General features: G+C 43.5%; 1 protein-coding gene across 1 annotated transcript; it reads right to left on the bottom strand.

Moving 5' to 3' along the window:
• Positions 1–805: 805 nt before the first annotated feature.
• Gtf3c4 (general transcription factor IIIC subunit 4) lies at positions 806–27,912 on the bottom strand. The gene is made up of 5 exons (XM_004654039.2): positions 27,415–27,912; positions 16,859–18,676; positions 11,078–11,208; positions 7,604–7,692; positions 806–5,859 (listed from the first exon to the last, which is right to left on the bottom strand). The coding sequence occupies exons 1-5, from the start codon at positions 27,775–27,777 to the stop codon at positions 5,795–5,797; spliced, it is 2,466 nt and encodes an 821-aa protein (XP_004654096.1). The 5' UTR covers positions 27,778–27,912; the 3' UTR covers positions 806–5,794.
• Positions 27,913–27,918: the final 6 nt, after the last annotated feature.

Below are 27,918 nucleotides of genomic sequence, written 5' to 3'. Positions count from 1 at the left end.
TGGTATTCTTTGACACATGGTCTTTCCCTGAATCTGGAGCTGATTGATTCTGTGAGAGAAGCTAGCCAACATGCCCTAGGGATCCTCCTTGGCTCCAATTCCCCAGTGCCAGGACTGTAGGCACACATCACCACACCAGGCTTTTTACATGGGAGCTAGGGATCTGAACTCAGGTCCTCATGCTTATGTAGCAAGCATTTTACCTGCTGGAACATCTCCCCAGCCCTTGCTTTCTCCTTTTTAAAAAAATTATTTATTCATTTATTTATTTGCAAGCAGTAAAAAAGGAGAGGAGAGAATGGGTGCACCAGGGCATTAAGCTGTTTCTTGTAAGGTATTAGGTCACAGCAATAAGAAAGTAAATAAGGGCTAGACAGATGCCTTAGCGGGTAAGGCGCTTGCCTGCAAAGCCTAAGGACCTAGGTTCAATTCCCCAGAACCCACATAAGCTAGGTGCACATGGTGGCGCATGCATCTGGAGTTCATTTATGGTAGCTAGAGGCCCAAAGTGCCCATTCTCTCTCTCTCTTCCTGCCTCTTTACAAGAGAAGTAACTGATACACTCAATGTATTCATTCGTGTAAAAGTAACACACTTAGTGCACTTGTGTCAATTACCCCTTGCATTCTCCACTTTTTCCTGGAATAAACCAGAGCATGGAACAGATGCCAGGGTGTGGTTGTCAGGGTGCAATAACTGACCCTCTTTTGCGGGACCCAGGCAATACCTGGTAGAGGTGATCTGGGCTAGAGGTGTCTTGGCCCTGATATACACTATGTGAATGCCATAAAATAGACAGACAATATGTAAACAATTATTATTTATTTTGAATAAAAAGTGGCCATAATACTGGTGGCCTGGCATACAAAATGCAACATGACATTGTTTCATTCACAGACCTGCCATGACAGGCAGCTGCAGCACTTCACATCCACAGCAGAGCTATAAGCACAAGTGATCTGAAAAGAGAAGCTAAAAACCAGCTAACTGGTAAGAAACAGATCATCTGTTACTTTAGAATCACAGCATCCCACAGGACTGGATACTGACAGTAATTTTGAGGCAGGGTTTCATGTAGCCCAGACTGGCTTCCAACTCTGTATTTAGCCAACCAAGGATGACACTAAACTTCAGATACTCTTCCCTCCACCTTCTGAGTGCTGAGATGATAGGTGTGGGCCACTGCAACTGGTTTATGCAGCTCTGGGGATAGAACCCAGGGCTTCATGAATGCTTGGCAAGCACTCGATCAGGTGAGCCACATTCCCAGCTCCTCTATGCTTCAAGTTTTTGCTGAAACTCTAAAGCATACCTAAGCCTAGTCAGATGGTAAATTAAAAGACACACCCTTTTCTATAAGCATTAAGTTTTTCTCTTTATTTCAAAAAATGTCAGGTGTAAACATACAATTAATTCAAAGCCAAGCACAAACTTCAGCACAGGCACCGGGTAAACATCAAGTATATTATCCCACTATGCACAACACAGACTTATTTCTGTATAAACAAGTTTGATGTTCACTTTCATATGTCAAAGTACAAATCAGACAAAGCCTTGAACAGACACAGTTCATAGAACACTTTCCATTGATTTTTCATTAGAGAGAGAGAGAGAAAGAGAGAGAAAACATGAGTGTGTGCCTAAAACCCTACCCTGTCAGACATAGACCAAGTATGAAACATCTCAAACCCATCCCTGCCTTTTGCACTGCCCAATCTGACCAATTATTATTATTATTTTTTGAGATAGGGTCTATGTACTCCATCCAGGCTAGCCTCCAATTCTACCAACCCATTACACCACTGCAGCTAGAGAGCCTATACTGTGGATTTCAGTGGGTACCACTTCTCTTTTTCATCTCTCCTCAAGCTCACAGTGAATGAGTAAGCTCAGACCTTGCTGGCAAACCACATCATTTTGCTGTGCATAAACTCATCATGATGAGGATCCTGACTGCAAACTGGATCTCTTCCCCTAGAGACACATTCTGCCTCAAAGTGAACACAAGATATGCTAACATTGTCCCCTTGCTCTCCCCCCACCCCCACCCCGGAAGAACCCTGATTCTTTAAGTTCACTTAAATTCATTGAAGGACATGTTTCACCTGCTCTGTACTTAGCCACCCATGTTAGCAGACATTAACTGTAAAATCTTCTTGTTTTCAACAAAGAGCAGCTAAGAGTCTAATACCCATAACAACCTTGAGGCATAATCTAAAATCTGTTTGAGGGACCACTGATGCTTTCACTAATAACTAAAGTAAAAACATGTCACTTCAGTTACAGCTGGAGAGGCATCATTCAAATTCAACCACCTTGCGGGAGGAGTCTTCATTCTCACTGAATCACTATACTCCACCAACCTGCTGACAAGGACACACCAGGATGGGCTGTTGAAACCTGGCTAAGACTCTAGAAGTCCAGGGTGTGCTAAAAGGAGAAGCTCATAGCTTTTGGCTACTTGCTGACCAGACTGACTTGGAATATATTCCGTCCATCTCAGCACAGTGTAGTAATACTGGCCAGGGTGGTGTGGTGCTGGCAAGGAGCTAGATTCCATCCATCCCTGGGCCCCAAGTCCAACCCAAAATACTCCTCTCAAATCATAAAATTATCATTAAAAGTGTAGAAGAAGCTAGGCATGGTGGCACATGCCTTTAATCCTAGCACTCAGGAGGCAGAGGTAGGAGGATTGCTGTGAGTTCAAGGCCACCCTGACACTACATAGTGAATTCCAGGTCACCTGGGCTGGAGTGAGACCCTATCTCAAAAAACAAAACAAAAAAGTGTGGAAGAAAACCAGATACAGCTTACTGAGCTTCTGGTAACACCTTCAGAAAGCAGTCATAAGTTTCTTCTAGGAAGGCAACCCACTTCATGACTTAGATTTAGAAATCTTTGCTTGGAATACATGCTGAGAGACTGAAGGAGTGGAAACCATGAGAGCCTCTTTAGGGACACGAGGCAAGAGAGATCAAGAGCAGACAGATGCTGCAGGGACTGACCGGTACCTGACACCTGGTTCAATTCCAGAAACTGCTTCAATTCATCAAACTACCGGAGGTTTAGCTGCAGGGAAGGCGCAGGGCTCTCTCAAACCAGTATCCCTTGAACCAGCATCAGCCACATTTTATTGATACTACTATAATTAAAGCAATCTATTTTAATATTTAATTTAACCTTTCCCTGACCTAACTAACCTGTTAAACTTGCTAATAGGTCCAGCCTACATGTGATGACAGAAATGTTCTCAAAACCTACCTGGAGGAAGCAAAAAAATGTCACACTGAGCCACAAGCTTTGCTGGTTCTTCTAATAACTTCTGACACAGAAAAATAATTGGTGGTTTTGGCCAATGTAGTAGTTGGTGGAGACTTCTTGAAGGCTGGGGATGGACTCATGAGGACTTGAACACCACGCATAACAGCTATCAATTTCCTATCTACAGTAATAGGGACAAATTAGCCACCCCAGGCAGAGAAGACAGGCTACATCCATGGTTATCACATGGCTCAAATGTGCCAGGGTTGTAGCTCAGAAGCCTCAGTGCAGAATCTTTGTTCTGGCACTTCCAATGCGGGGCTGCAACTCTGCTTCCACAACTCCTCCATGCCTGAAACAGCTTTTTCAGCTACAACTAAAATCAATTTGAAGTCCACCAAACAGGTCAGGCAAATTTGAGGAAAGCCTCAAGTGTATGCATGCTAAGTTTAAGCTAGGAGAGGAAACTAGATCACTCCACTCCATCAATCCCACTTTTGCAAGGTCCCCTGATCAACCCTCTGTGGTTCTGTTGGCTAACTCTTTGAGAAGTTTGGAAGCACACTCTATGAGGTGGCCATCAACCTCTCTTCCTATTCACTCAGTTCCAAGGATTAACATCATTAGGCTGGGGGAACATCTCTCCTGGCTATGAAGACACATGGTTAAGGCTAGATTTCAGAGTCTGAAGACTGCCACTGGGCTAAGCCCCTGCAGAGAACCATGTCCTACAACAGTTGCCATGTTCTCCTGTAGACAAATACAAAATAATCCCAGAAGTTCTTTTCACTCACTCCTAATGGTTGAAGCCAATTTAAGGTTTAAATGGCAACAACGTAAAATCCCCGTACTGAACTCCTTACTGGTCTTGGCTGAACAAAGGAAGAAGTAAAGCTAAGCTTCATGACTGTCACAACTGGAGCAAGTCCTTGACATGATCTCCCCTTCACTGCTGTATTCACTGTAGAGGAACAGCTCTGCCCATGCCATATTCTCTGCTGGGTTACTCAACAGCCCAGTGCTGCAAGATCAGCTTTACATGCTGGTCCCTAAAGTCTAGATAAACATTTTATTCTTGAAATGACCCAGCCAATACATAATTAAGCAGGGGAAACACACAACAATCTTAACAGGGCATCTCAGAGTAGACCGGGTCACACATGGCAATGTGAGGAAGTGCATCAGGATGGTGTGTGTTCTGTGGTTGGTCTGTCTCTCTCAATGTGGTACCCAAGTACTAAGATATTATTATTCTGAATTCAGGACAAAATGTCTTTCACTAAGGATGTGAAACCAAAGTAGTAAAGTATGTTAAAAGCAAAAAAAAAAAAAAAAAAAGCATGAAGTGTGTAAAACACTATCTTGTTATTTCTCATCCTACTTTCCAAAAATGCCATTCAAAGTATGCGCACTACAGTCCAGCTAATTAGCACCAATTCCTAGGAAAGTCACTTAGAGATCCAGAACTTCTATGGTAGGTATGGATTAAGAGCTAGTAATAAAAGCTGATGGCTGATGTCTCCTCTCCACAGAACAAACAAAAATACCTGCATTCCAAACACTAAGGACCTCTGGAGGGAGAGAGGGTTCTGTTCATTTGAGCTGCACTCTCTTGCTGCACTGGAGCTCAAGGGCCTCCACCTCCACACTGCCCTTCTCTCTCCAGAAGTCCAGACTCCTCCCTCAGATACTCAGGGAAATGTCAAAATTAGAAATACTGAAGCTTTCATTTAATACTAAAAGGAGGAAATATTTCCCCATCTATGCACAAATATCTAGGTTACCACAGTTGAGTCTGAAGCAGGGATGAGATGGGGGAAGTAGAGGACTCGACCTCTATACACACTGAGCAGCTGGGTCAGCACATCTGATGACACAGGAGAGAAAAATAAATCACAACGATTAACTTCTAATAGTCACCTGATCATCGGATACATTAAGATCAATTTTAGACTTGGCTTCAAAAATATAGCTTTAGGAAATGTTTTCCATACTCATGAAGTCAGTGGGACACAGGTCTGCAGCTATTTACTGCAAGCAAAACATCAGCCCACGTACTGTTTTACACAGTTTTAATATCTATTGGCACATGGAATGTCACGTACCAACTAACTTTAGCTCTCTAGAGCCACAGGGAAGTCCCAGGCCAAAGCAAGGATTAAAAGCTATCCCATTCCGGCGAGGTCTTCATACAAACTCTCTAGAAGAGACCGTATGTTTCTAGAAACAGCAGGACATTCTTTTTTGTCCATACTGCTTTAGTCAAGAACACTTGAAAAATAAAGTGTTTCTTGTTGGGTAAGGAGGTCATGGGGAGGCTAATGTTCTCCTCAAAATGACTAAACCTTTCCTGTTCAGTCATTTCAAAGATATCCTTCAGTCCCTAGAGATGGCATGTGCACGTGGGAAATGAGCTCCCAGGAAGTGCCTGTCCACTGGCCATGGCCAGGCTTCCTCCAGCGCACCTGCTCCGCAGGCTCCAGGGCACTTTCTACAGTGGACGTCACATCTTTGCAGTCTCCACCACTGACATTCAGAAGACAGGAGAATCACAGAAAGGGCAGGGGCTTTGCAGTAACCTCTTAATCCAGTCAGGATCTGTGAGAAGAAACAAGGGAGAGGACCAAGCATTAGCTTCAGAGAAGACTGTCAAGATGAGAGTGTCAGGAAATGGACACTGGCCCAAGCTCTGTGTCCCTGCATGAAGCACCTTACTGTTTTTTAAAAAATATTTTATTTACTTGTATATTTATTTGAGAGAGAGAGAGCACGCGCGTGCGCAAGAAAGAGAATGGGTGTACCAGGGCCTCAAGGCACTGCAAACAAACTCCAGACACATATGCCACTTCGTGCATCTGGCTTTATGGGGATACTGCGGAAGTGAACCTAGGTCCTTAGGCTTTGCAGACAAGTGCCTCAGCTGATAAGTCACCTCTCCAGCCCTCACCTCATTCTTTTAAGACTTTGGCTTCCAACATTATTATGAGGTTGGGAGGAAATGAGAAATAAGGGCAGCAAGTGGGTACTTCCGACAGCTACATTTACCCAAGTTAATGAAAGTCTTTATTGAGTGTATCCTTCATATACTGCTTTTTGTTTGGTTTTTGAGACAGGGTCTCATTATGTAGCCCAGGCTGGCTTTGAACTCTTGTTCTTCCTGCCTCAGTTTCCCTAGGCTAGGACTACGAGTGTGTGGCACCACATGCAGCTCATGCACTATTAGTACTAAATACTCCTATCGTGGAACAGATCTGTGTGGGAAGGGCCTGGTCTGTGCAATGCTCTGCTCTACTCTAACGCTGCCTCTAGATTTAGCACTTCTCTGCCACTTCCAAAAGCTGTACGTTATTCAACTCAGACGCACTGAAGCGTGTGAAGGGGGAGGAGGGTGGAGATTAAAAGTTCTCCACGCCTAAATAGCACATCAGTTTTCAACTGCAGTAGCTGTTTAAGAGTCCCCAAATGTGTTTCAAACTAGCTTGACTGGCGGGAGGGGGTACTATGGATGAAGCAGGAAAGGCTGTGAGTTGAAGTTGAGTGACAGGGATATAGGGGCTTACTATATTCTTTCCTTGCTTGTGTGTATGACAACACACACAAGCTGCCAACAACGTGTGAGAAAAATTAACAGTTTGGGGCAAAAACCATAAGGATAATACTTTTGGTTTCTGTTCACTGAGGCCATGAGTCTCCCCAGATATGTATGATTCTACATGGTTGTGTTTTGTTAGCTTATTTGGTTTGTGTATAAAGTTAATGAAGCTCAGGTTAAAAACAAGCATACCCGGGCTGAGTGTGGTTGTGCACGCCTTTAATCCCAGCACTTGGGAAGCTGAGGTAGGAGGATGGCTGTGAATTCAACGCCACCTGAGACTACATAGTGAATTCCAAGTCAGCCTGGGTTAGAATGAAACTCTACCTTGAAAAACAAAACAAAACAAAAAAACAAACAACAACAAAACCCCTAGGCATTCCCATATTCTCAGCCAGGAAGAAACCCACCAGGCTCCTAGAGTAAGAGTAGGTGCTATAAGTGCCTATCCTGGTAGTGGGGATCCCTATGGTACAACTGAAATGAGCCCTGACACTGGACAGACGAACCCATCTGCAGTGGCAGGAGAGCAACAGCAAACACATCAAACACTGACACAAAGAATGTACTGCAACATGATGTATTTCTGTAACCATCTGTGAATTACTTTTGGCTTCACAGGAACTGTAGAGAGTAGAATGAGTCTGCTATGTCCCAAAAGGAGGGTATTAAGCCTGATCTTAAGCCTCTGTGTGGGGTGATGGCATTCTGTCTGCCTGCACTTGCTCCCAAGGTCAGGACAGCACTCACCTTCTGGAGCCGGGTGCCGGGCAATGCTGTCATGAAGCAAACACCTTCTGTATATCAAGCTCTGGCAGGACTGGTAGGTTAAAAAGCACCTGAAAGAACACAGACTGCCATTAGGGGACAGGGCTCCCTTGGGTTCTGTGGAACTAGGAAAGCAACAAGTGTTGAGAGCAACTCCAGTACAGACAGTTATAAAGGCAACAATGTGTTCCTCGGGGTGAGCCAAACCTACATCAGCACACTTAATGAAGGGGAAGTGGCTCTGTGTGTCACTCAGCAAAGGGATACAAAGCTTCAGATCCAGAAAGCCACTGTTGCTTTTTTCTGACTATAGAAATGGAAATAATTTAGATGGTGCCTCCCTGACTGGTCTGACTCTTAACTATGTTTAAAAAAAGTTTCATATAGCACATGGAAAGTCACTCTTGCTAGGGTGTCACTATAGCCCAGGGTGACCTGGAACTCACTCTGTAGTGCCAGGCTGGCCTCAAACTCATTGTAATCCACTTACCTCTGCTGAGTGCTGGGATTAAAGGTGTGAGCCACCATGCCCAGCCTTGTCAGTTACTTTTAAGAAAAGGTATTAAAGATGGAAATAATGATGGAAAAAAAAAAAAAAAAGGAAAGGAAAGGAAACAAATGTTCACAGGTTCAATTCTGTTCAGTTAGCATTCGCCAGAACCAGGCTACCAGGGCAGGTAGAATACAGTGAGATGGCAAAGAGAGCACATCTAAGCTCTGGAGAAAGACCCCCTCCAAAGTAGCAGTTTTTAGGAAAGCAGCTAAGAAGTAGAAAATACACAAAAGAGGGAGCTTAGGAAAGGGATTCCAAGCAGGTTTACCTTGAAGTTTTGGTATACAGGAAGGAAGGTTCCACCTGGGGGATAGCAAGCACCCAGTCTCAGAGAGAAATTACATGAAGGCATTTTGGTACTAACCTCAACCGGAAAAATGGAAAACAACTTTGTGAAAGATCCTGCAACTCTGGGAGGCATTAATACGTAGTGGTTACAAATGGGCTGTGAATCAAAATGCCAGGGTCTGAGTTCTACCACTAGCTACTCAGGTGACTTTTTTGGCAAATTCTTTTATTCCCCCAGATGTCAGCTTCCTCATCTATAAAAATGGAAATCACCATGGGACCTTCTGTATATGGCTACTGTCAAGGATATGGTGTCTTAACATGTGTGCTGCCTCAACTGTGCTGGCACACTGACAGTACTCAATGTTACTCTGATCACACACGTCAAATCTACTGTGAGCCTGCTCCTTATTCTTCCCCCTCAGAGCATCCACATGATTGAAACATGATCTCCACTAAGAATGAGATCCTGTGGGTTAGGGAATGACTCTGTTGGCAAACAGCTTGCCTTGCAAGCATGAAGACCCAAGTTTGATCCTCAAAACCCATCCTGGGGGGATGGGGGGGAAGAGGCCAAGCATTATGGTACATTTTTGTAATCCCAATGCTAGGAGGCAGAGACAGGTAAAGCTCACTGGCCAGTCAGTCTAGCCTACTTGGTGAGCCCTAGTCCAGTGACAGACCCTGTCTTAAGATAAGGTGGATGATGCCTAAAACAACATCTGAGGTCGTCCTTTGGCCTACATATACACACAAACACACATTTTTTTTTCTTTTTTAAGCACAAGAAAGGGATTCTAGCTGAGCATGGTGGCACTTGGGAGGCTGAGGCAGAAAGACCATTAAGAGCCTGGGCTATAAAGTGAGATCTGTCAACAAATAATAAACACAGAGAGAGAGAAAGAGAGAGAGAGAGGAAGGGAGGGAGGGAGGGAAGGCATCTCTGCCCTCATGGAGACTTCAATTCCAAAAGAAGAGAAAGAGCTGGGTGTGGTGGTGCCTGCCTTTAATCTCAGCACTCTAGAGGCAGAAGTAGGAAGATTGCTGTGATTTCAAGGTCAGCCTGAGACTACATGGTACATTCCAGGTCAGCCTGGGCTACAGTGAGACCCTACCTTGAGAAACCAAAAAAATTAAAAGATAAGTAAAAGCCAAGACAAAAAAGAGAAAGGGAAAATGAATAAACCAAACATATATATATATATATATATATATATATATATATATATATTTTTTTTTTTTTTTTTTTTTTTTTAAGTTTTTCAAAGTAGGGCTTCACTCTAGCCCAGGAGGACCTGGAACTCAATATGTAGTCTCAGAGTAGCCTTGAACTCTAGGTGATTCTCCTACCTCTGCCTCCCAAGTGCTGGGATTAAAGACAGGTGCCACCATACCTGGTCAGTAATTTATTTTTGAGATAGGATCTTGCTCTAGCCCAGGCTGACCTGGAATTCCCTATGTAATCTTAGGTTGGCCTTAAACTCATAACAATCCTACCCCTGCCTCCTAAGTGCTGGGATCAAAGGCATGCACCACCACGCCCAGCCAATAACAGTAATTTTTAAGAAGAAAAACAGTGTGAGAAAGGAATACAGGGCACACTGAAAGCAAGGGGATGTGAGACTCTGGCAGAGTGGTCAGGATAGTCTGACTGAGAAAGCCAACAGCTGAGAAAGATGAGGACATCTGCTGTGTCCCCGTGGAGGGATGGTCAGTGTGGCTGTCCCAACATGGTAGAGCTGCTTCACTAGGCTGAGCCAATTGGCTGGTTTTCCTGGAATGAAGACAGCAGGACAAGAAATCTAGAAGACAGGTCAGAGTGAGGACAAGGAGACGAAGAGGCCCAGGCTATTAAGAGGCTTACAGCCCTACTAGAGAATTTTGTGTAGAGGGGTGACAAGAGCTGACAAAGTCTGATGAGAACCATGATCACATGGGCACAGGGAACAGACCAGAGGGAAAGGACACGTGCAGCACACCCTGGTGAAGACCACCACAATCATCTGGGTGAGAGATGACAAGTGTCTGGGTCTGACAGGGCTGATTCTAACACACAAACAAGGAAGTTGGCCAGGCAGGAATTTACAGATGCAGGTATGGACTAGGAGAGAAACAAAGGCTCACATGCTCATGGTAAGAGAACTCTCAGAAAGAATGACAGAAAAGAGGACAGGCCCAAGAACTAATAATTACAAAGTAAGGCAGAGTCAGCAAAGACAACTGGGAATGAAGAGTCTGAGAAGGAAACCACACAGTATGGTGTGCTGTGAGCCATATGATGGAGTGTCTCAGGGAGGAGGGAGTGATAGCTATCAAACACTAGTCTCAGGGTCAAAGAAATGAGGACTCACTGGAGTTACTTTGTATGGCAAGACTAAAGAGAGAGGAGGAAGGCTTCTACCTTTTCTTATGTAATTCAACCCTTCAAAAGCATATAAGCACACATGAGCTCATCAACTTCAATATGGTTTGTAATAATACCTTTTAAGACCTCAATGCTACTTGAAAGGAAACCGGTAACACAAGTAAAGTCCTGGACGGTGTTCTACTCACTCTCCAGGGGCCTGTGCTACACAGACCTGAACAGTGCAGGCTAGCTGCTCCAGATGGCTTACCGCAGCCAAATATGCCCATTGGAGCAGACGGCCTGCTTGCGATCCGTGAAGGGCAAGACCTCCTTGCACAGACTGCAGTGCTCGGGGAAGGTCTGCTTGTTCATCTTCTTCGAGATATGCCCAATCAGCACCTGGTGAGACACCGCCACAGGTGGCAGAGAAAGAGGTGAGCGCAGGTTTTTGGAGCCAAGAACGATTCAAATTTTAGGTATTTCTATAGATCAAGTTTGCTGTCCAAAATATAACAAAGCTGCACTTTCACCCTGTGCAAATTAGCTAAATAAAATAAAAGCATTCAGAGACCCTATGATGATAGGGTGAACTTTCTAAGCTCTAAGGAGAAAACTGTTCTGAAAACCAAACTTATTATTTGTCATGTTTTTATTACTTTTGAACACGGTTCTGTTAGAAGCAAATATGTAGCTATTTCTATGATGTTTTGATTTTAAGAAGGAAAATTGTTAATTCCCAAAGGCAAAATATGTGGAATATTGCTAACTTTATAGAACTATAGAAATGTTTAGTCTTTTTTATAATTCTTTTTGAGATAGGGTCTCACTAGCCCAGGCTGACCTAGAATTCACTATGTAATCATAGGTTGGTCTCACACTCATTGTGATCCTCCTACCTCTGCCTGAGATTAGTGAGCATCACTCACACTCGGCAAGTTTTGAGAAAGAAAAGACTGGGCTGAGGAGATGGTTCAGCCGTTAAAGGCACTTGCTTGCAAAGCTTGACCACTTGGCAAGTGATCTCCAAGTCCCATGGAAAGCCAAATGCAAAACGTGGCACATGCATCTGGAGTTTGTTTATAGTGTCAGATCCTGGCGTGCCCATACTCTCTCTCAGAAAATCAAAAAAAAAATTTTAAAGAAAGAAATTACTTATAAAGTAAAGTAATAATAGGGCTAAAAAAAAAATAAGTTCCCAGGAGAGATGGCTCGGCAGTTAAGGCATTTGCCTGCAAAGCCTAAGGACCCAATCTGATTTGATTCTGCAGTACCCATATAAGGTGAGACGCATAAAGTGGCCCATGTGTCTGGAGTTCATTTGCAGCAGCTGGAGGTCCTGGCATGCCCATTCTCTGACTTTCTTCTCTCTCTGCTTGCAAATAAATAGATAAATAAAAACAATTTCCTTGTTTGGAGAGATTGCCCAGTGGCTAAGGCACATGCCTGCAAAGCCTAAGGACCTGAGCTCGATTCCCCAGTACCCATGTAATGATAGATGTACAAGGTGGCACATGCATCTGGTGTTTGTTTGCAGAAACTAGAGGACCTAGTATGCCCATTCTCTTTCTATATGCCCCACCCTCTCTCAAATAAATAAATAATAATAAAAATAATTTCCCTTTTCAGTGGCCCACAGACCCATGACTACTTTAATTTAGTACCCTGCATCATAAATGTATGAATGCTACTGTGGGATACACCACAGGAAAAGGTGGTGGCAAGACAGGTGACAATGCAGGCTCTCGCCTTGTTCCGACTTCAGTTCCACTTTTCTTTGCTTTATTAAGATTACTTTTGGGGAGGGAAGAAGATTATTGGGGATTGAAACTAGGGCCTTGCACATGTTAGGCAAGTACTCTACCACTGAGCCATATTCCCAGACCTCTGTTTTTGTTTCTTTTTATTTATTTGAGAGAGAGAAAGGCAGATAGAGAATGGGTGTGCCTGGGCCTCCAGCTGCTGCAAACAAATTCCAGATGCATGTGCCACCTTGTACATCTGCCTTATGTGGGTCCTGGGAAATTGAATCTAGGTCCTTTGGCTTTGCAGGTAAGCTCCTTGACAGCTAAACCATCGCTCCAGTCCTTCTTTTCTTTTTAATTTTGAGATTAAGGTCTCACTAGGTTGCTAAGGCAGGCCTTGAACTTGCTATCTTCCTGCCTCAGTCTTTAAGTAGCTGGGATAACAAGCCTGTGTTATTACACTAGGCCCTGCTTAAGACTGTATTTTTAAAATAATATTTATTAATTTTTAAGTAGACAAAAAGAGAGGGAGGGAGGAAGGAAGGGAAGGAAGAAGAATGGCCATGCCAGGGTCCCTAGTCACTGCAAATGACCCCCAATCCATGAGCCACTTTGTGTATCTGGCTTTATGTGGTTAGTAGGGAACTGAACTCTGGTTGTTAAGACTTTGCAGGCAAGCACCTTAACTGCTGGACCATCTCTCCAGCCCTAAGACTGTATTATTTTTTGTTCATTTTTATTTATTTATTTGAGGGGGGGTTGGGAAGGGAAGGTTGGGAAGATAGAATAGGCGCACCAGGGATTCCAGCCACTGCAAACGAACTCCAGACGAGTGAGCCCCTTGTGTATCTGGGTAACGTGGGTCCTGGAGAATCGAACCTCAAACCAGGGTCCTTAGGCTTCACAGGCAAGCACTTAACCGCTAAGCCATCTCTCCAGCCCAAGACTGTATTTTTTTTTTTTCCTTTTTTGTTTTTTTTGAGGTAAGGTCTCACTCTAGACCAGGCTGACCTGGAATTGACTATGTATTCTCGGCCTCAAACCCAAGGTGATCCTCCTATCTCTGCCTCCCAAGTGCTGGGATTAAAGGTGTGCACCATTACTCCCGGCTCAAGATTATGTATTTTTTAATTAAAAATTTTTTCATTTTTATTTACTTAAGAAGACATAAAAGGACATAGATACAGAGAAAGAGGAAGGGAGGGAAGGAGAGGGAAAGAGAGAGAGAATGGGCATGCCAGGGCCTCTAGCTGCTGCAAACAAACTCCAGACACATGTGCCACCTTGTGCATCTGGCTTACATGGATCCTGGGGAATGGAACTGGGTCCTTTGGCTTTGCAGGCAAGTGTCTTAACTGCTAAGCCATCTCTCCAGCCCCAAGATTGTATTTTTTAAAAACAAAATTCTCAGAGCTAGAGAGATGGCTTAGCAGTTAAGACACTTGCCTGCAAAGCCAAAGGATCCAGCTTCCATTCCCCAGTACCCATGTAAAGCCAGATGTACAAGGTGGTACATATGTCTGGAGGCCCTGGTGTGTGCATTTTCTCTCTCTCCCCATCCCTCTCTCTCTAATAAGCAAAATAAATTAAAACAGGGGCTGGAGAGATGGCTTAGCGATTAAGGTGATTGCTTGCAAAGCCAAAGGACCTCTCTCTCTCTCTGCCTCCTTTTCTCTCTTGTTCTCTCAAATAAATAAAATTGAAAAAAAAATTAAAACAAAGGTCCCAAAAACAGGGGCTGAGAAGATGGTTCTATGGGTAAAGGCAGTTGTTTGCAAAGCCTGGCCACCTGGATTCAATTCCCAAGCTACCCACATAAGCCAGACACAAAAGGGGCAAAAGAGCCTGGCATTTGTTTCCAGTGACAAGAAGCCCTGGTGTATGCATGCATTTATGTAAATAAATAATTTTTAAAAATCACAAACACAAATTTACTGTTATTTTGTTGGGGGAAAAAGAAAGTCACCACCTCACTGGTTATATCACCTGGAAGCATGGGAAATACCAACCCTTACTAGTTTCTTTTATTAGCAAACAGTACCCTTATCAACTTTAAGAACATTTATGCTTTACCTCTTTAGAAGAGTCCATAAAATTTTAATTTTGGGTTAATCCACTTACATTTCAAAGGTGTCTTATATACTTGTTAAAATTTTTTTAAACTTTTTTTTGGCTATTTTTTATTTATTAATTATTTGAGAGAGAGAATGGTGTGCCAGGGCCTTCAGCTACTACAAACAAACTTCAGACACATGTGCTACCTTGTGCATCTGGCTTACATGGGTCCTGAGGTATTGAGCCTGGATTCTTAGGTTTCAAAGGCAAGTGCCTTAACTGCTCAGCCATCTCTCCAGCCTTCAAAGGGTGTCTTAACAGCTAAGCTGTATATAATCTATAAATTCAGATCTCACCCAACTTTTGGCCTTTTTAGTCCCTTATAGAAAGGACAGCCACTCTCATGCCTCTTTTCCAAACATCTTGAAAGGGGTGTAACATGAAGAGGACACAGAGCTGTGCCTAGGCTCTCCATGAGGAAGGAAGGACTACTTGTGCATGTTCCCTGTGCCCTTGATCAAATAAAGACAACTGTTTAGGTTGATGCATTGCCAGTAATAGCCTTCGGGGGGGGGGGGGATACTGGTTTTTCAGAAGACCAAAACTCGTTAACTTTTTTATATATAAAGCACAGATACACATATGGGATGCATAAACAATATACAACAGGTCTTTGGTATGAACATTTCATGGCCAGGAGCAATTTGGGGAGATAAAGTGTCCAAAACTGGCCTGGGGAAGATGAGATGCTAGCTTGCCAGGTGGAGAATCTCAGAAGTGATTTCAAACTAGTGGTAAAACCAACATCTTAGATTAAAAAGGTCTTTATCTGAAGCAGTTAGATGTTTAAGACACAAAATGCATTCTTTAATCACAACGCAGCTTGCTACCAAAAGGTCAGATATGGTCTTTTCATTTTATTTTTATTTTATTTTTTGGTTGTTCGAGGTAGGGTCTCACTCTAGCTCAGGCTGACCTGGAATTCACTATGTCCTCTCAGGGTGGCCTTGAACTCACAGCGATCCTCCTACCTCTGCCTCCTGAGTGCTGGGGTTAAAGGCGTGTGCCACCATGCCTGGCTTTTCGCTTTATTTTTAAGTGGCTCTGCTAGAACCAGAACCGCTAACTGTGTACACACAGGGTCCCAGCACACATATGATCCAGGTACAAATTTGAATCCAGTCAGAGCAAATGTCATTACTTTCCTATTTCACTGGCTTGTATTGATTTTAACTAGTCATATGACAATGAAAAACCAGAATTTTCTTCTACACAGTTTAGCGCGCGCGCACACACACACACACACACACACACACACACACACACACACACGGCTTAAAAGTTGTCTCTTAAAGTCTCTGACCAGTACATCTTAACTGCTCTTAATATTATTGAAGACGTGTCATGAGCGTAATTTCAGGGTGTGCAAATGCACTGCACAAGTGATTTATAAATAATCCAGCTTAGAGATGAAGATGTGAGTTTCTCCTTTTCAGTTAGTATTTTAAATACAACCTTAGGCAGCAGTGTCAATCTGAGGAAAAGGGAACAGGCTTTGTGGTTCTGACTGTCTTAGCATACAGAGTGCTCCTTGATAGAGTGCTTCAGGGCTTAAAAATGCTTCTTTGATCAAGAAGTCTGGGTGGCAAAGGAAACTGTTTCTTTTCTGTAGGAATTCTCAGAACCCATAGAATGGTAATGTGTATACTGGGAACTTTAAGAGCACAAAAGTTTGCCATACTTCCTGTACTCTCAGGGTCCTTGAAATCTACAGGATACATTGTAGACAACATTGTAAGAGTGTCGTATTACCAAAATAAAGTGTCCAGTTTAAAAAAAATAATTGTAATATTTTGTTTCCTTTTATAATCTCATTGACAAAAATCAGAAGATTGCTGTCCTTTCAAATGGAAAGTGTCCCCACAAAGAATCCTTGTAAACAAGTGGACCTTTCCACTACTGTGACTGCCTATTACACATGCCCCCACCACGTACACACACAGCCTAGAAATGTCATCTGGAAGACCCCGCATGTCAGTCAAGGCCACAGAGAGGAAAAGAAGCACTCTTTGTGCTCTGCCTGTGTTCTCTGTATTAACTGGTATCGACTACTTATTCTCCTATAGCTCATGCCAATCAATTACCTCAAAATGCCAAAATAGAAGCTGAGCTTTAGAAATCTAAGCCAAGACCCTCCTAAGAAAAGCTGACTGTCCACAGAGCCAGCTTTTTTTTTTAAAATAAACACCTACCCGGGCTGTCCGGTCATCATACTCCTCGTCAGACATCAAAAAGTTACAGAGTCCTCTGGTGGGGATGCTGGTGTTCTCCGTGATCCAGGTGTGCAGGTACACTTCTCCTAAGACCCGCTTCATGTGCTCCCGAGTCAGGTGCATCTCCACAGCCTCAATCTTTCCTTGGATCTCCAAGAGTTTCTCCTCTACAGGCTCACGGCCTCCCCCCTCACCCCCTGGGGCGAGAGAGTCATCAGGGGCTTCTTCTGCATCCCCCTCTTTGTTCCTCTCCTGCAGGCCTGCCTTAGCCACTTGCTTCGAAGAAGTTCCTTCTTCCTGCTGCTCATCCTCGCCATCACCCATCCCAGGGGAGTCAATCTTTGAGTCCTCATGGGTAGGTTTCCATAAGGCTTCTGAAGGTGATTTCTGCATTGACTGATACAAAATCCTCAGGAGGAAAAGCTTAAAACGCCAGTAATAGGTGACCCCACTACTTTCAATCTTTTTTTCCAGAGCTTCATGTAAAAACTGAGGGATGTGTTTCTCTTTTAAAATTTTCCAGCGTACTAGGTCTATCAAGTCCACCTGCTTAAAGAGATTCTGAACTGAGGACTCTAGGAGCTGGGCAGCTGCCTCTTCAAAGGTTTTCAGAGTAACAAACTGGACCTGGTAGTTCTTGTTAACAGGATGGAGGCCGTTGACCATGCCCTCAGTGGTAATGATAGCCAAGTATGCACCACAGGGGCTCACTGCTATGCCATGAGTCCTCACTGAGCCAAACACATCCGAGAGCTTAATCAGCTGGTGTTCAAATTTTAATGCGACATCTGTAAAAATGGGAATCAACTGCCTCACCTTTCCATCACTGGAACAAGTGTACACTGTTCCGTTCTGCTTGTCTGCGGTCATGGAGACAATGGGCAGTGAGTGAAGGCCTGTGACGTGGGAGTTGTGAACATTCAGACCGGCCTTGGAGATCAGAAGAAGACACCAAAACACATAGGAGCCTCTGGCGGCCACTACTAAGCTGCAGCTACACTTCTGGTAAGGGTGATAAAGTGGCACGCATTTGATGCTGTGCACAGGTAACTGGTCCATTTCTTTCCACAAGACAACAGGCTGCCTTAAGGTGAAATAGCCTTTGACTGCTTTGAGATTAACAGGGAGAATTTTTACAGGTCCAAAAGCACTCCCCACAATAAGGCCACTCATTTTCCTGTTATTGTGCTCATATTCCCACCAAAACAAAACACTAGGAGAGCTGATTCCTGATTCAATAGTGTTGCATGAAGAGATGGACTCCTTTCCTACAAATGGCAGCTGAAACTGCCACACAGCAATGTTACCGTTCTCAAAGAGGACAGCCAGGAGCACACTGCCCACGTCCCGGCACTCATTGTTATGCTTGACTTGCTGAGTGGTGCAGATGCCTGACCACTCCATCCGGACCGGCGTCTGCATGCTGTGTCTCCTCTGAAACTCAGCAAAATCTCCGAGATTTTTCTCTGGAGTCTCACTTTTAGAGAGCCTGTAACTGGTCTCATACAGGCGTTCTCCATAAATTTCAGTTAGATCAACCAGCTGGACCCACTGCAATCTATTGAGGTTCACCTGCACAGTCAGGCGATTGTCCATGGTCAGTGCTGCCAAAAGGCACCTACCATTCACATCACAACCCATGGGAGACCAGCTCGTGTACTTGAATCCTCGCATGGGAGGCAGGGCCTTTCCCTCGGGGTTGAACATTCTGTCCAACATGAAAGTCTGGCTGATGGTGGGGTCTTTAGAGGAGGCAAATTTCTCCTTGCACTCAGCAACTTCTGTTTTTGAGCCAACCTGAAAATAAGATATAGAAACTGTCAGGTATTTACCCGTATTAATTAATTCACATTGGTATACGAAGCATTTTCATAACAGTTCTACCCACTTTTTGGTATGTTGTGCATTTAAAAGATTAAGTCGCTGGGCATGATGGTGCATGCCTATAGTCCCAGTACTCAGGAGGCCAAAGTGGAAAGATCCCATGTTTTACGTCACTCTGGCCTATATAGTACAGTTAACTCTATCTCAGAAAACCAAAAAGAGGGGCTGGAGAGATGGATTAGCAGTTAAGGCACTTGCCTGCATAGCCCAAGGACTCAGGTTCAATTCCCCAGCACACACATGAGCCAGATGCACAAGGTGTGTCTGGAGCTCCTTTGCAGTGGCTAGAGGCCCTGGCATGCCCATTTTTCTCTTTCTCTGGCTTTCTTTCTCTCTCTCAAATAAATACATAAAACATTTTTTTCAAAAACCAAAAATATATTAAAAAATTAAAGATTAAGTACAGGTCTAAAGACTCAAGGAAACAGCAATTTTTTAACAGTCAGAATAATTGTTGTCCTTCATGGCTGGTTCCCAATCTTTTCAGATCTGGCATAAGGAATGACAGCTGACTCTTAACAGTGACCAAAGGATCTATCCTACCAGGTCCAATCCTCTCTATGAGGCCTCCTCACATCATTCTAGCTTTTACTTATCTCCCCTCCTAGGTCTATAACCCATACCAAGTGTCTGGCTATGTGACAGCAAGCTCTTGAAAAAGATTTGAAAGAAACAGCCAAGACAGAGGTAATCTAAAAACAAGTATTCTAGAACTATAAGATAATGATCAGGAAAGGCTAAAGCCAAAACAGATCAAAGGGCAATCAAAAGATCATTTTAGTTACCACAGAAGCAGGAAGAACTTGGTCTACTCTTTTTACAGAAATGGATAAAAGAAAAAACAAGAAAGCTAGGTGTGGTGGCACACACCTGCAGTCACAGCACTTGGGAGGTAGAGGCAGGAGGATCAATACAAATTCAAGTCTTGGTCTATATGGCATGTTCCAGGCCAGCTACATAGCAAGACCCTGCCTCCCCAAAACAAAACAAAGACAATCAAAGCAAGATGTTTTAATTCCTTTTTTAGTGCTTTTTAAGAGAGTGATCTTGAAATTGGCTAACACAGAACATGTCGGAGTTCAGGCCCAAAACCCATATGAATATAATAAAAGTAACTTTAGAGGCTGGGGAGATGGCCCAGTATGTAAGAGCACTTGCTGTGTAAACACAAGGACATGACTTTAATTCTCAGACCCATGTAAAAAGCTGAGCACGGTCGTGCATGCCTATACTCCCAGAGCTGAGGTGGGCAAATACAAGAGGCTTGCTGGCTAGCCAGTCTAACCAAAAAAAAAAGAAAAAAAAAAAGTGTAAGCGCTCCAAGTTCAGGAGAGACCTTGTCTCAAAGAATGAGGAAGTAGAGTGATAGAGGAGTAATCTGACCACTGCATTCCTGCAACACACACTGCATACATCCAAAAAGCCATTCATGCAGCTGGGTGTGGTAGAATATGCCTTTAATCCCAGTACTCGGTTGGCAGAGGTAGGAGGATCACTGTGAGTTCGAAGCCAGCCTGAGACTACATAGTGAATTCCAGGTGATCCTGGGCTAGGTAGGGCTAGAAACACTTCCTCTAAAAAAAAAAAAACAAAAAACAAAAAACATTCATTCTTGGTTTTTTTTTTTTTCTTTATTCATTTGAAAGGGGGTAGGGGAGAGAATGATAATAGGTGCACCAGGACCACCAGCTGCTAGAAACAAATTCCAGATGCATGTGCCACCTTGTGTATTGGCTGATGTGGAACCGGGGGAGTTGAACCTGCGTCCTTTGGCTTTGCAAGCAAGTGCCTTAATGGCTGAACCATCTCTCTAGCCCCATTCTTAGGGGTTTTTTTTTTTTGTTTGTTTGTTTGTTTTTTATAGAGCTGGGGATTGGACCCAGGGCCTTGTACATGCATTCAACCTGTACACTATTCCCCTTGTCAAGCTGCTCATTTTTAGCGAGTTTTTAAAAGCATTGGAGAGTTATGCTCCAGTACAGACAGAACTTAGAAAGAACCACTCATAGTGCAGAAAACTATACACAACAAAGACTTAAAAGAGCCTCCAAGTGGTAAATGCATAGAGGCTGTTAAGCCCAATTAAGAATAAAATTCCTCAATGTAACAACAAATAAACAGACTGTGAGGCAGCATTATTGATCATTAGAAACTATCCAATGGCAAGTAGACGGGTCTATGTTCTCTTCTGCTAAAAGTGCCAGATAAGATAGTAAGGAATTGTATGAAATATACAGCAGATAATGAGTTGTCCACTGAATGACATTTTAAGTTGGCTAACTATTCCCAAAGTGATTAACAGAGTGCTGCTCCCACAAATTATTCCTTGAAGACTTCTGGAGCCAAGTAAGTACTAGAAATGCTAAATATCCATTCTTTCTTGAAAAGTTACAGAAACATACAAAATGCCTTGGCCTAGAAGCTACTGTAGAGACTTGTTTAACCAGAGCTATGCAAACTTCTTAATAGTAGAACTTTAAGCCTATGGCTGGGAAAGTCACAGGCCTTGGGGTGGGGGAGTTACTACAGCTGTTTGGCTAAATGGGTATGTTGTACCTATCAAATTGCCCTCAAAATGTTTATGTTTATTCACATAGATTAGTGCTGCTCTCACTTTTGGTCAGAGAAGCTTCTTTTTGTAGATGGTGGTGAGTACGGGGGAAGATTCAAAACTATGATCAAAGTGCTGAGTACTCAGCACTAAATGAGAGAGATGTCTTTACCATGTTCTCCAAGGCTCAGGGAACACCACAGAAGAGGTGGTAGAAAGAATGAGAGAGATACAGAATGGGGAGGAGTACAATGGAATGCCATTTCCAAATTCAAAGTGGCAGTTGTATTTAGGACCTCACAGAAGCTGTTGTTACCTACACAACAGCAGTATCATCAACATGTCATCATGGATGAGGGATGGGATAAAAGCATCAAAATAGAAGAGGAAGTAGTTGGAAAGAAGTTGTTCAGTGGAAAGGGGATAGGAAAGGGGGGCAAAAGAAAGTAATGGAAAGGAGTATGGTCAAAATACATCACGTACATGTTTGAAAATTGTTAATATAAGTTAAAAAAGAGAGAGGAATACAAAGGGACTACAATCAAAATACACGTGTTGAATAAAAAATTTAAAAATGACTAACTTCAAAAATAAAAGTAGAACATTTTGGAGTACGTTATTATATCTTACTGTCAACAGTACTTTAGAAATAGAGATGTAGTGAGCATATTTCCATCTTAAGCATCTGAGGAGTAAAAAAAAGGATCTGAGGTAGTCTCTTCAAATGCTATGGACCTGCTGGAGACATATGTACTGAAAAACCACAATTAAACGAGGTGTAATGGCTAACTAAGTAACAGTTAATAAGCCCTGAGCTTATAGACAGAATGATCACAGCATCATGACTGAAAATATGTACTATCATGCCAGGCAGTCTGGGTTTACATGCTGGCTCCATGGCATGCTAGCTCCTCAACTGTATGTAAATTGCTTAAAACTTCTGTTCTTTTTAAAAATATTCTTATTATTTTATTTACTTAAGACAGAGAGAAAGAGGCAGATAGAATGGACACACCAGGACCTCCAGCCACTGCAAATGAACTCCAGATACATGTGCCACCTTGTGTATCTGGCTTACATTGGTATTGGGGAATCGAACATTAGGCTTCACAGGCAAGCGCTTAACCACTAAGTCATGTCTCCAGCCCCAACTTCTGTACTTTTTATTAGTATTATTATTTGTACTCAGAGAAAGAAAGACAAAGTGTGAGCACAAGAAAGCACCAGGGCTTTTGCCACAGCAAACGAAATCCAGACACGTGCTGATTTTGTATATCTGGCTTTATATGGGTACTAGGGAATGGAAACTGGGCCATGAGACTTTGCAAGCAAGCACATTTAACCACTGAGCCATCTCTCCAGTTTAAATCCTGTCCTTAGCTCCTTGTTTATAAAGGAGAATTATATGTCTCACAGTTAAGAAGGTTCAGTAAGTCAACAAGTAGATTACAGATATGTGTACAAATGTAAAAAGTACTTTAGTAAGTGCTCAATAAATGTTAGCTATGATAATTAATAATATCTTGAGAATTGTGCAATTGCTAATAAGATCTGAAACAAGTGTGTAAAGTCCAAGGTAGATGCAAAGTGGTACATCAAAAGAAGGGGAGAGAGTTGGAGAGATGGCTTAGCAGTTAAGGTGTTTGCCTGCAAAGCCAAAGGACCCAGGTTTGATTTCCCAGGACCCATGTAAGCCAGATGCACAAGGGTGGCGCATGCATTTGGAGTTCCTTTATAGTGGCTGAAGGCCCTGGTGCACCCACTCTCTCTTTCAAAATAAATGAAAATAAATTTTAATTTTTTTTTTTTAAAAGAAGGGGAGACATAAAATTGCTCACTAAAACCTACAATATGATTAATAAATAATAACCGTCAATAGGCTCAATTTACTCAAATGCAAGCTACTGTAGACCCACAAGTAAACATACAGAATCTGTAACTCAGAGCCTCAGCACCGGATGAAATAAAGGAAGCTCAAAAACCCTTCCTTCATCCCACTCTGCAGGAAGAAATCTTTTTATTTATTTATTTATTTATTTTTTTGAGGTAGGGTCTCACTCTAGCCCAGGCTGACCTGGAATTCACTATGTAGTCTCAGGGTGGCCTCGAACTCACGGTGATCCTCCTACCTCTGCCTCCCGAGTGCTGGGATTAAAGGCGTGCGCCACCACGCCTGGCTCAGGAAGAAATCTTGACACGATGGAGGACAACATGGACCTTGACCAAGAGGGAAAAGCCTGATGGCTTTATGTTTCTAACATATTAATACACTTGAACTAGAGTGACAGGCTACCCTTCCTGTGAAGGTCAAGTTGTGCTGTGATTAGGAATCAAGTAAGAGACACACCTCTTAGGCAGGTCTGTAAGGGTGTTTCCAGGAAGGATGGAAGGATGAGGAAGATCTTCCCCCAGATTGGGTGGCCCTTCTGGTGGTGGACTATATGTACAGAAACTCCAAGAGATCACATGCTACTCGGCTGTGTGTACAAGCTATCCTGTTGCTGTTATTCTTCATGAACACTGGACCAGAGCTTCATCATTCTTCCAATGTGGACTGAAGACCAGCAGCTCTCCAAGAATCCTCCAGGTCTTCAGTGCCAGACTGGGACTGCTGAGGCATCCAGCCTCCTGGACTGAGCAGCTGCTGGGTTTTCTGACTCTCCAGCCTGAAGACAGCTGTTGTTGTACTACCAGCTTGTATCCTACAGCCTAATCTAATAAACCCCCTTCATGACACATATCCAGTCTATCATTCTGTTCCCCTAGAGAACAGACTGCTACACTTTCCAACTCTCCCTATCACAGTACTAGTTAACAAAAGAAAACAAGCACTGATGCCTAAGGAACTAAACCACCCAGCAGTCGGTTCCCGACTAATGACCTAAAGCCAGTCATTTAAGTGTACACTACTGGGTTTCCAGCTGACCACTAATACCAGAAATAGCTAAACATTTTGTAGAACCTGACAAATGAAAACTCATTTGAACTTTTTTTTGTTTATTTTTATCTATTTATTTGAGAGCAACAGACAGAGAAAGAGGCAGATAGAGAGAGAGAAAGAGAATGGGCACGCCAGGGCCTCCAGCCACTGCAAAGGAACTCCAGACGCGTGCGCCCCTTGTGCATCTGGCTAACGTGGGTCCTGGGGAATCGAGGTTTGAACCAGGGCCCTTAGGCTTCACAGGCAAGCACTTAACCGCTAAGCCATCTCTCCAGCCCCCATTTGAACTTTTTAAGCAGTAAGCATCTTGAGGGCAAAGGATGTGTGATTCCAAACATAGGCAGTAGTTACTTAATGTACATTCTAAGGCTCCTAGCAAATGAAATACAACACAATTAGGTGCATAATTAGAATCTGGAACTGTATACAACTAACTATGTAATCAGTCATTCAATAAGAAGAAAAATCGTGACTCATTAATCATCATTTTATTGCTTTTTTGATTTATATTAAACACTTTTATATCACATAATCCCAGTACCCAAGGCAGTAACTTAAAGATAGCTGAAAATCAATGTTTTAGCTGTTATTTAGATGCAGCCTTCCTAAAAGAAATCCAAAACGTAAATAACAGAATCATAGAACAAAAGCCTCAAAATCGTTTGCATCTAGCTTCTTAGCCATGCTCACATTAAAATTCTGATCTAGGTTGCAAACTGTCTATCATTTGGGTTGAAGTTGGCAAAAGCCAGCTGGACAGCACTGAAGAGACTGAAATTCCTCAGGAACCATTTATGGCCAGAACTCCCAAGCACAGATTTCTTTACATCCCTATCATACAGGTTTTATCTGAAGGCTTCTTTATCTATTAAAGGCTAGGTGAGGATGCCCTGTTATCAATTAAACAGTTGTGGCAAAAGAGTCAAATTTTAAGAATCCTATGGATATGGTTGTTAGCCCAGTTAACTTTGACTTTTCCTTCCTATCTGGCTGTATTATCTTCTAATACTGACTATTTATGTACACATATTCAGTGCCAGGAATTAAGTGGTGATGCTATGTGTTTTATATGAATGAACTAAATGTAATCCTCCTTAACAAGGCTGGATGAAGTTATTTCTTTTTCATAGATAGGCCTATCTTGTGCCATTGCCCAGTCTATTAACCCCATTTTATCCTGAGCCCTACAATCATTTGTCTCTAGCCTAGACAGACTTGTACTCTAAAATATATGAGGTTATCCTATCCTTATGAAACTGAAAGAGAACGTGAGGAGCTTCCTAGGCTGACCTGCACAGTTCCCAAACTGGCCTCACTACTTTCTCAGACTCTAAGAGATACTTCAGCTTACCTGTTGATCTATCATTACCCAAGCAACAGTCACAGCCATAAGTTACTTACATGTGCACATGCACAAACAGGACGCCCCATTCCTGCTGCTTGGATGGACTTTGATGTGATCTTCCCTGATACAAGGCCTCCTCTCGCTATCCTTTCCTTCCTTTCATTAAATTCTCTCTGCTAAAGTCAATCTTTACCACATGGACACACACTTTTCTCCAGCTGGAGTGCACATGTGCATCCCTGGAAGCAGTGGTTCCTTTTCAGCACAGGATACAGCCTTTAGAACCCCTCTCCTCTGCTTCTCTCCTTGCAGGAATTGTACAGCACTACCAGCATCTGTCTAATAACTGAGCCAATTTGTTTGTATTTTCTTCAAGAAGACCTTACCAGGATTAGCCATTCAAGTCTACCAAGCTGGGTGTAGTGGCACACACCTCTAAGCCTGTAATCTTAGCATGGAGTAGGCAGAGACAGGACTGTTGAGTTCAAGACCATGCCTCAAAAGAAAAAAAAAAATGTATGTATATATGCATATACATATATACCTATACATATATATAGCCGGTGCATGCCTTTAATCCCAGTAGTGGGGAGGCAGTGATAGGAGAATAGCAGATTTCGAACCAGCCTGGGCTACAGAGTTGAGTTCCAGGTCAGCCTGGGCTACAGTGAGACTCTATCTTGAAAAAAACCAAAAACCAAAATAAAATGAAACAAAAAGGACACAATTAAACACTAAGTTGTGTTTACAACTTGATTTAAGCCTGCTAAAAAGTGATGAGGGCTATTGGCACTCGGTTTGTGGCTAATGACTCATGTTTGGAATGGCTGTCTACAGGGAGAGTTTGGAAATACTTTTTACTTTCAAATAAACATACTGTTTTATGGTTATACAGCTTTATTGCAGTTCTTATCACTAGTAGATCACATAATTACTTATTCATGACTTGCTACAGAATGTAAGCTCCATGCGGGCAGGGAATGTTCTTTACACTGCTCTATTTCCAGAATCAAGGTCAGCACCTACTCATTCACGGATGAATGGTCTCTTTGACAGATCACATACTATAAAGGAAATAAAAGATATGAAAATGAACGCTATCGTTCACTACTTTTAGAAGCCGAGTTTTAAAATGGTGATAGACAGTAAAACTTCAGAAACTAAAGTTCTGAGGCAAACTTACATTGTATGAACCCGAAAGCACTAAATTTACGCGAGACCTTGCACTTTCTGGAAGTTTGGGGCATTGCATTAAATCCCACATCTCAAAGATTTTTATCCAAGAAAGCAAAATTAAGATACAAGCTGGATCTACCTGTCGGCCCAAGGTGAGAGGCCAGGATCATACACAATGAAACCGTCAAACAGGTAAGACAATGGAATGGATCAGTTTTTCTTCTCAAAGCAAAAGTGGCGCGAGAGAAGGGAGCAAGACAGTAAACAAAGCCAGCCAAGAGCCTAAGAAGTCGGCCCCAGACAATGGGAGTAATGGTAGAGGCAGGTCTTGGGTTGGGTCAACAGGGGGAGGAGTCTAAGAAAGCACCGGAGTAATCGGCGCCAGCTGCTCACCAGACACAAGGGGAGAAGGGAGGGATGGGACCTGGCTGTGAGGGGTGGGTGGGGGGGAATCTTAGGCACTGTGTCGTGTGTGTTCCTACAAACAGCACTAACAGCTACAGGGCTTTTTATTTTCCGACCCTGGTACCTTAATAATTCCCAACAGTTGGGTGCAAAGAGAGCTCCTGAGCCAGGTGGAGGCCAGGCTTCCCCGAGGCCAGGTGGTACCCCAAGGCCGAACCGGGCATGCGACTTACTTTGAGTAGGCAGCTGTTGAGAGGCGCGGGCACCGAGGTACGGTGGATCACCAGGTCCTGGCCCGGGTTGTGCACATCGCAGATAAGCTCTAGCACGGCGACGCTGCGGGCCGTGGACACCGACACGCGGTGGTCCTCGGACCAGGAGAGCGGCTCCAGGCCGCTCACCGCATACTGAAGCTTCACGGCGGGCTCCCGCCGAGTCACCATGAGGCGGAACGCGGTGCTGGGCCCCGGGGCCGCATCCGCCGCTGGTTCTTTCCCACCCCCTTCGCCCTCCTCCTCCTCCTCCTCCTCTTCCTCCTCGGGTGGCGCGGGCTCCTCGGCCTCCGGGCCCACCCCGGCCTGGTCCGCGGTGCTCATCTTCTTCCCTCAAGGTGCAAAGGTCGGCTGCCCCCAGGTACGCCGAGCCCTAGTCGCCGTCGCCCAGATTGCCTCCAGCTCAGCAGCGGCGCCGCCCCCAGCGCCCTCCGCGGCAGTTTTCGCCCCGCAGGCCCAGAGCGC

The sequence above is a fragment of the Jaculus jaculus genome, chromosome 1 (genome assembly GCF_020740685.1).
Source record: "Jaculus jaculus isolate mJacJac1 chromosome 1, mJacJac1.mat.Y.cur, whole genome shotgun sequence".
Taxonomy (NCBI): Eukaryota; Metazoa; Chordata; class Mammalia; order Rodentia; family Dipodidae; genus Jaculus; species Jaculus jaculus.
Note: the sequence above shows the minus strand (reverse complement) of the source record. Positions and strands in the feature narration are given on the sequence as shown.

What these genes read in the sequence shown, in the direction of transcription:
- Gtf3c4 (XM_004654039.2), bottom strand. Translation starts at nt 27,777, where the DNA reads ATGAGCACCGCGGACCAGGCCGGGGTGGGCCCGGAGGCCGAGGAGCCC. An exon ending in TCAACAGCTGCCTACTCAAA is followed by an intron (nt 18,677 to 27,414) that starts GTAAGTCGCATG and finishes TCTTATTTTCAG; the next exon opens with GTTGGCTCAAAAACAGAAGT. An exon ending in AATGGGCATATTTGGCTGCG is followed by an intron (nt 7,693 to 11,077) that starts GTAAGCCATCTG and finishes GTGTTCTTTCAG; the next exon opens with GTGCTTTTTAACCTACCAGT.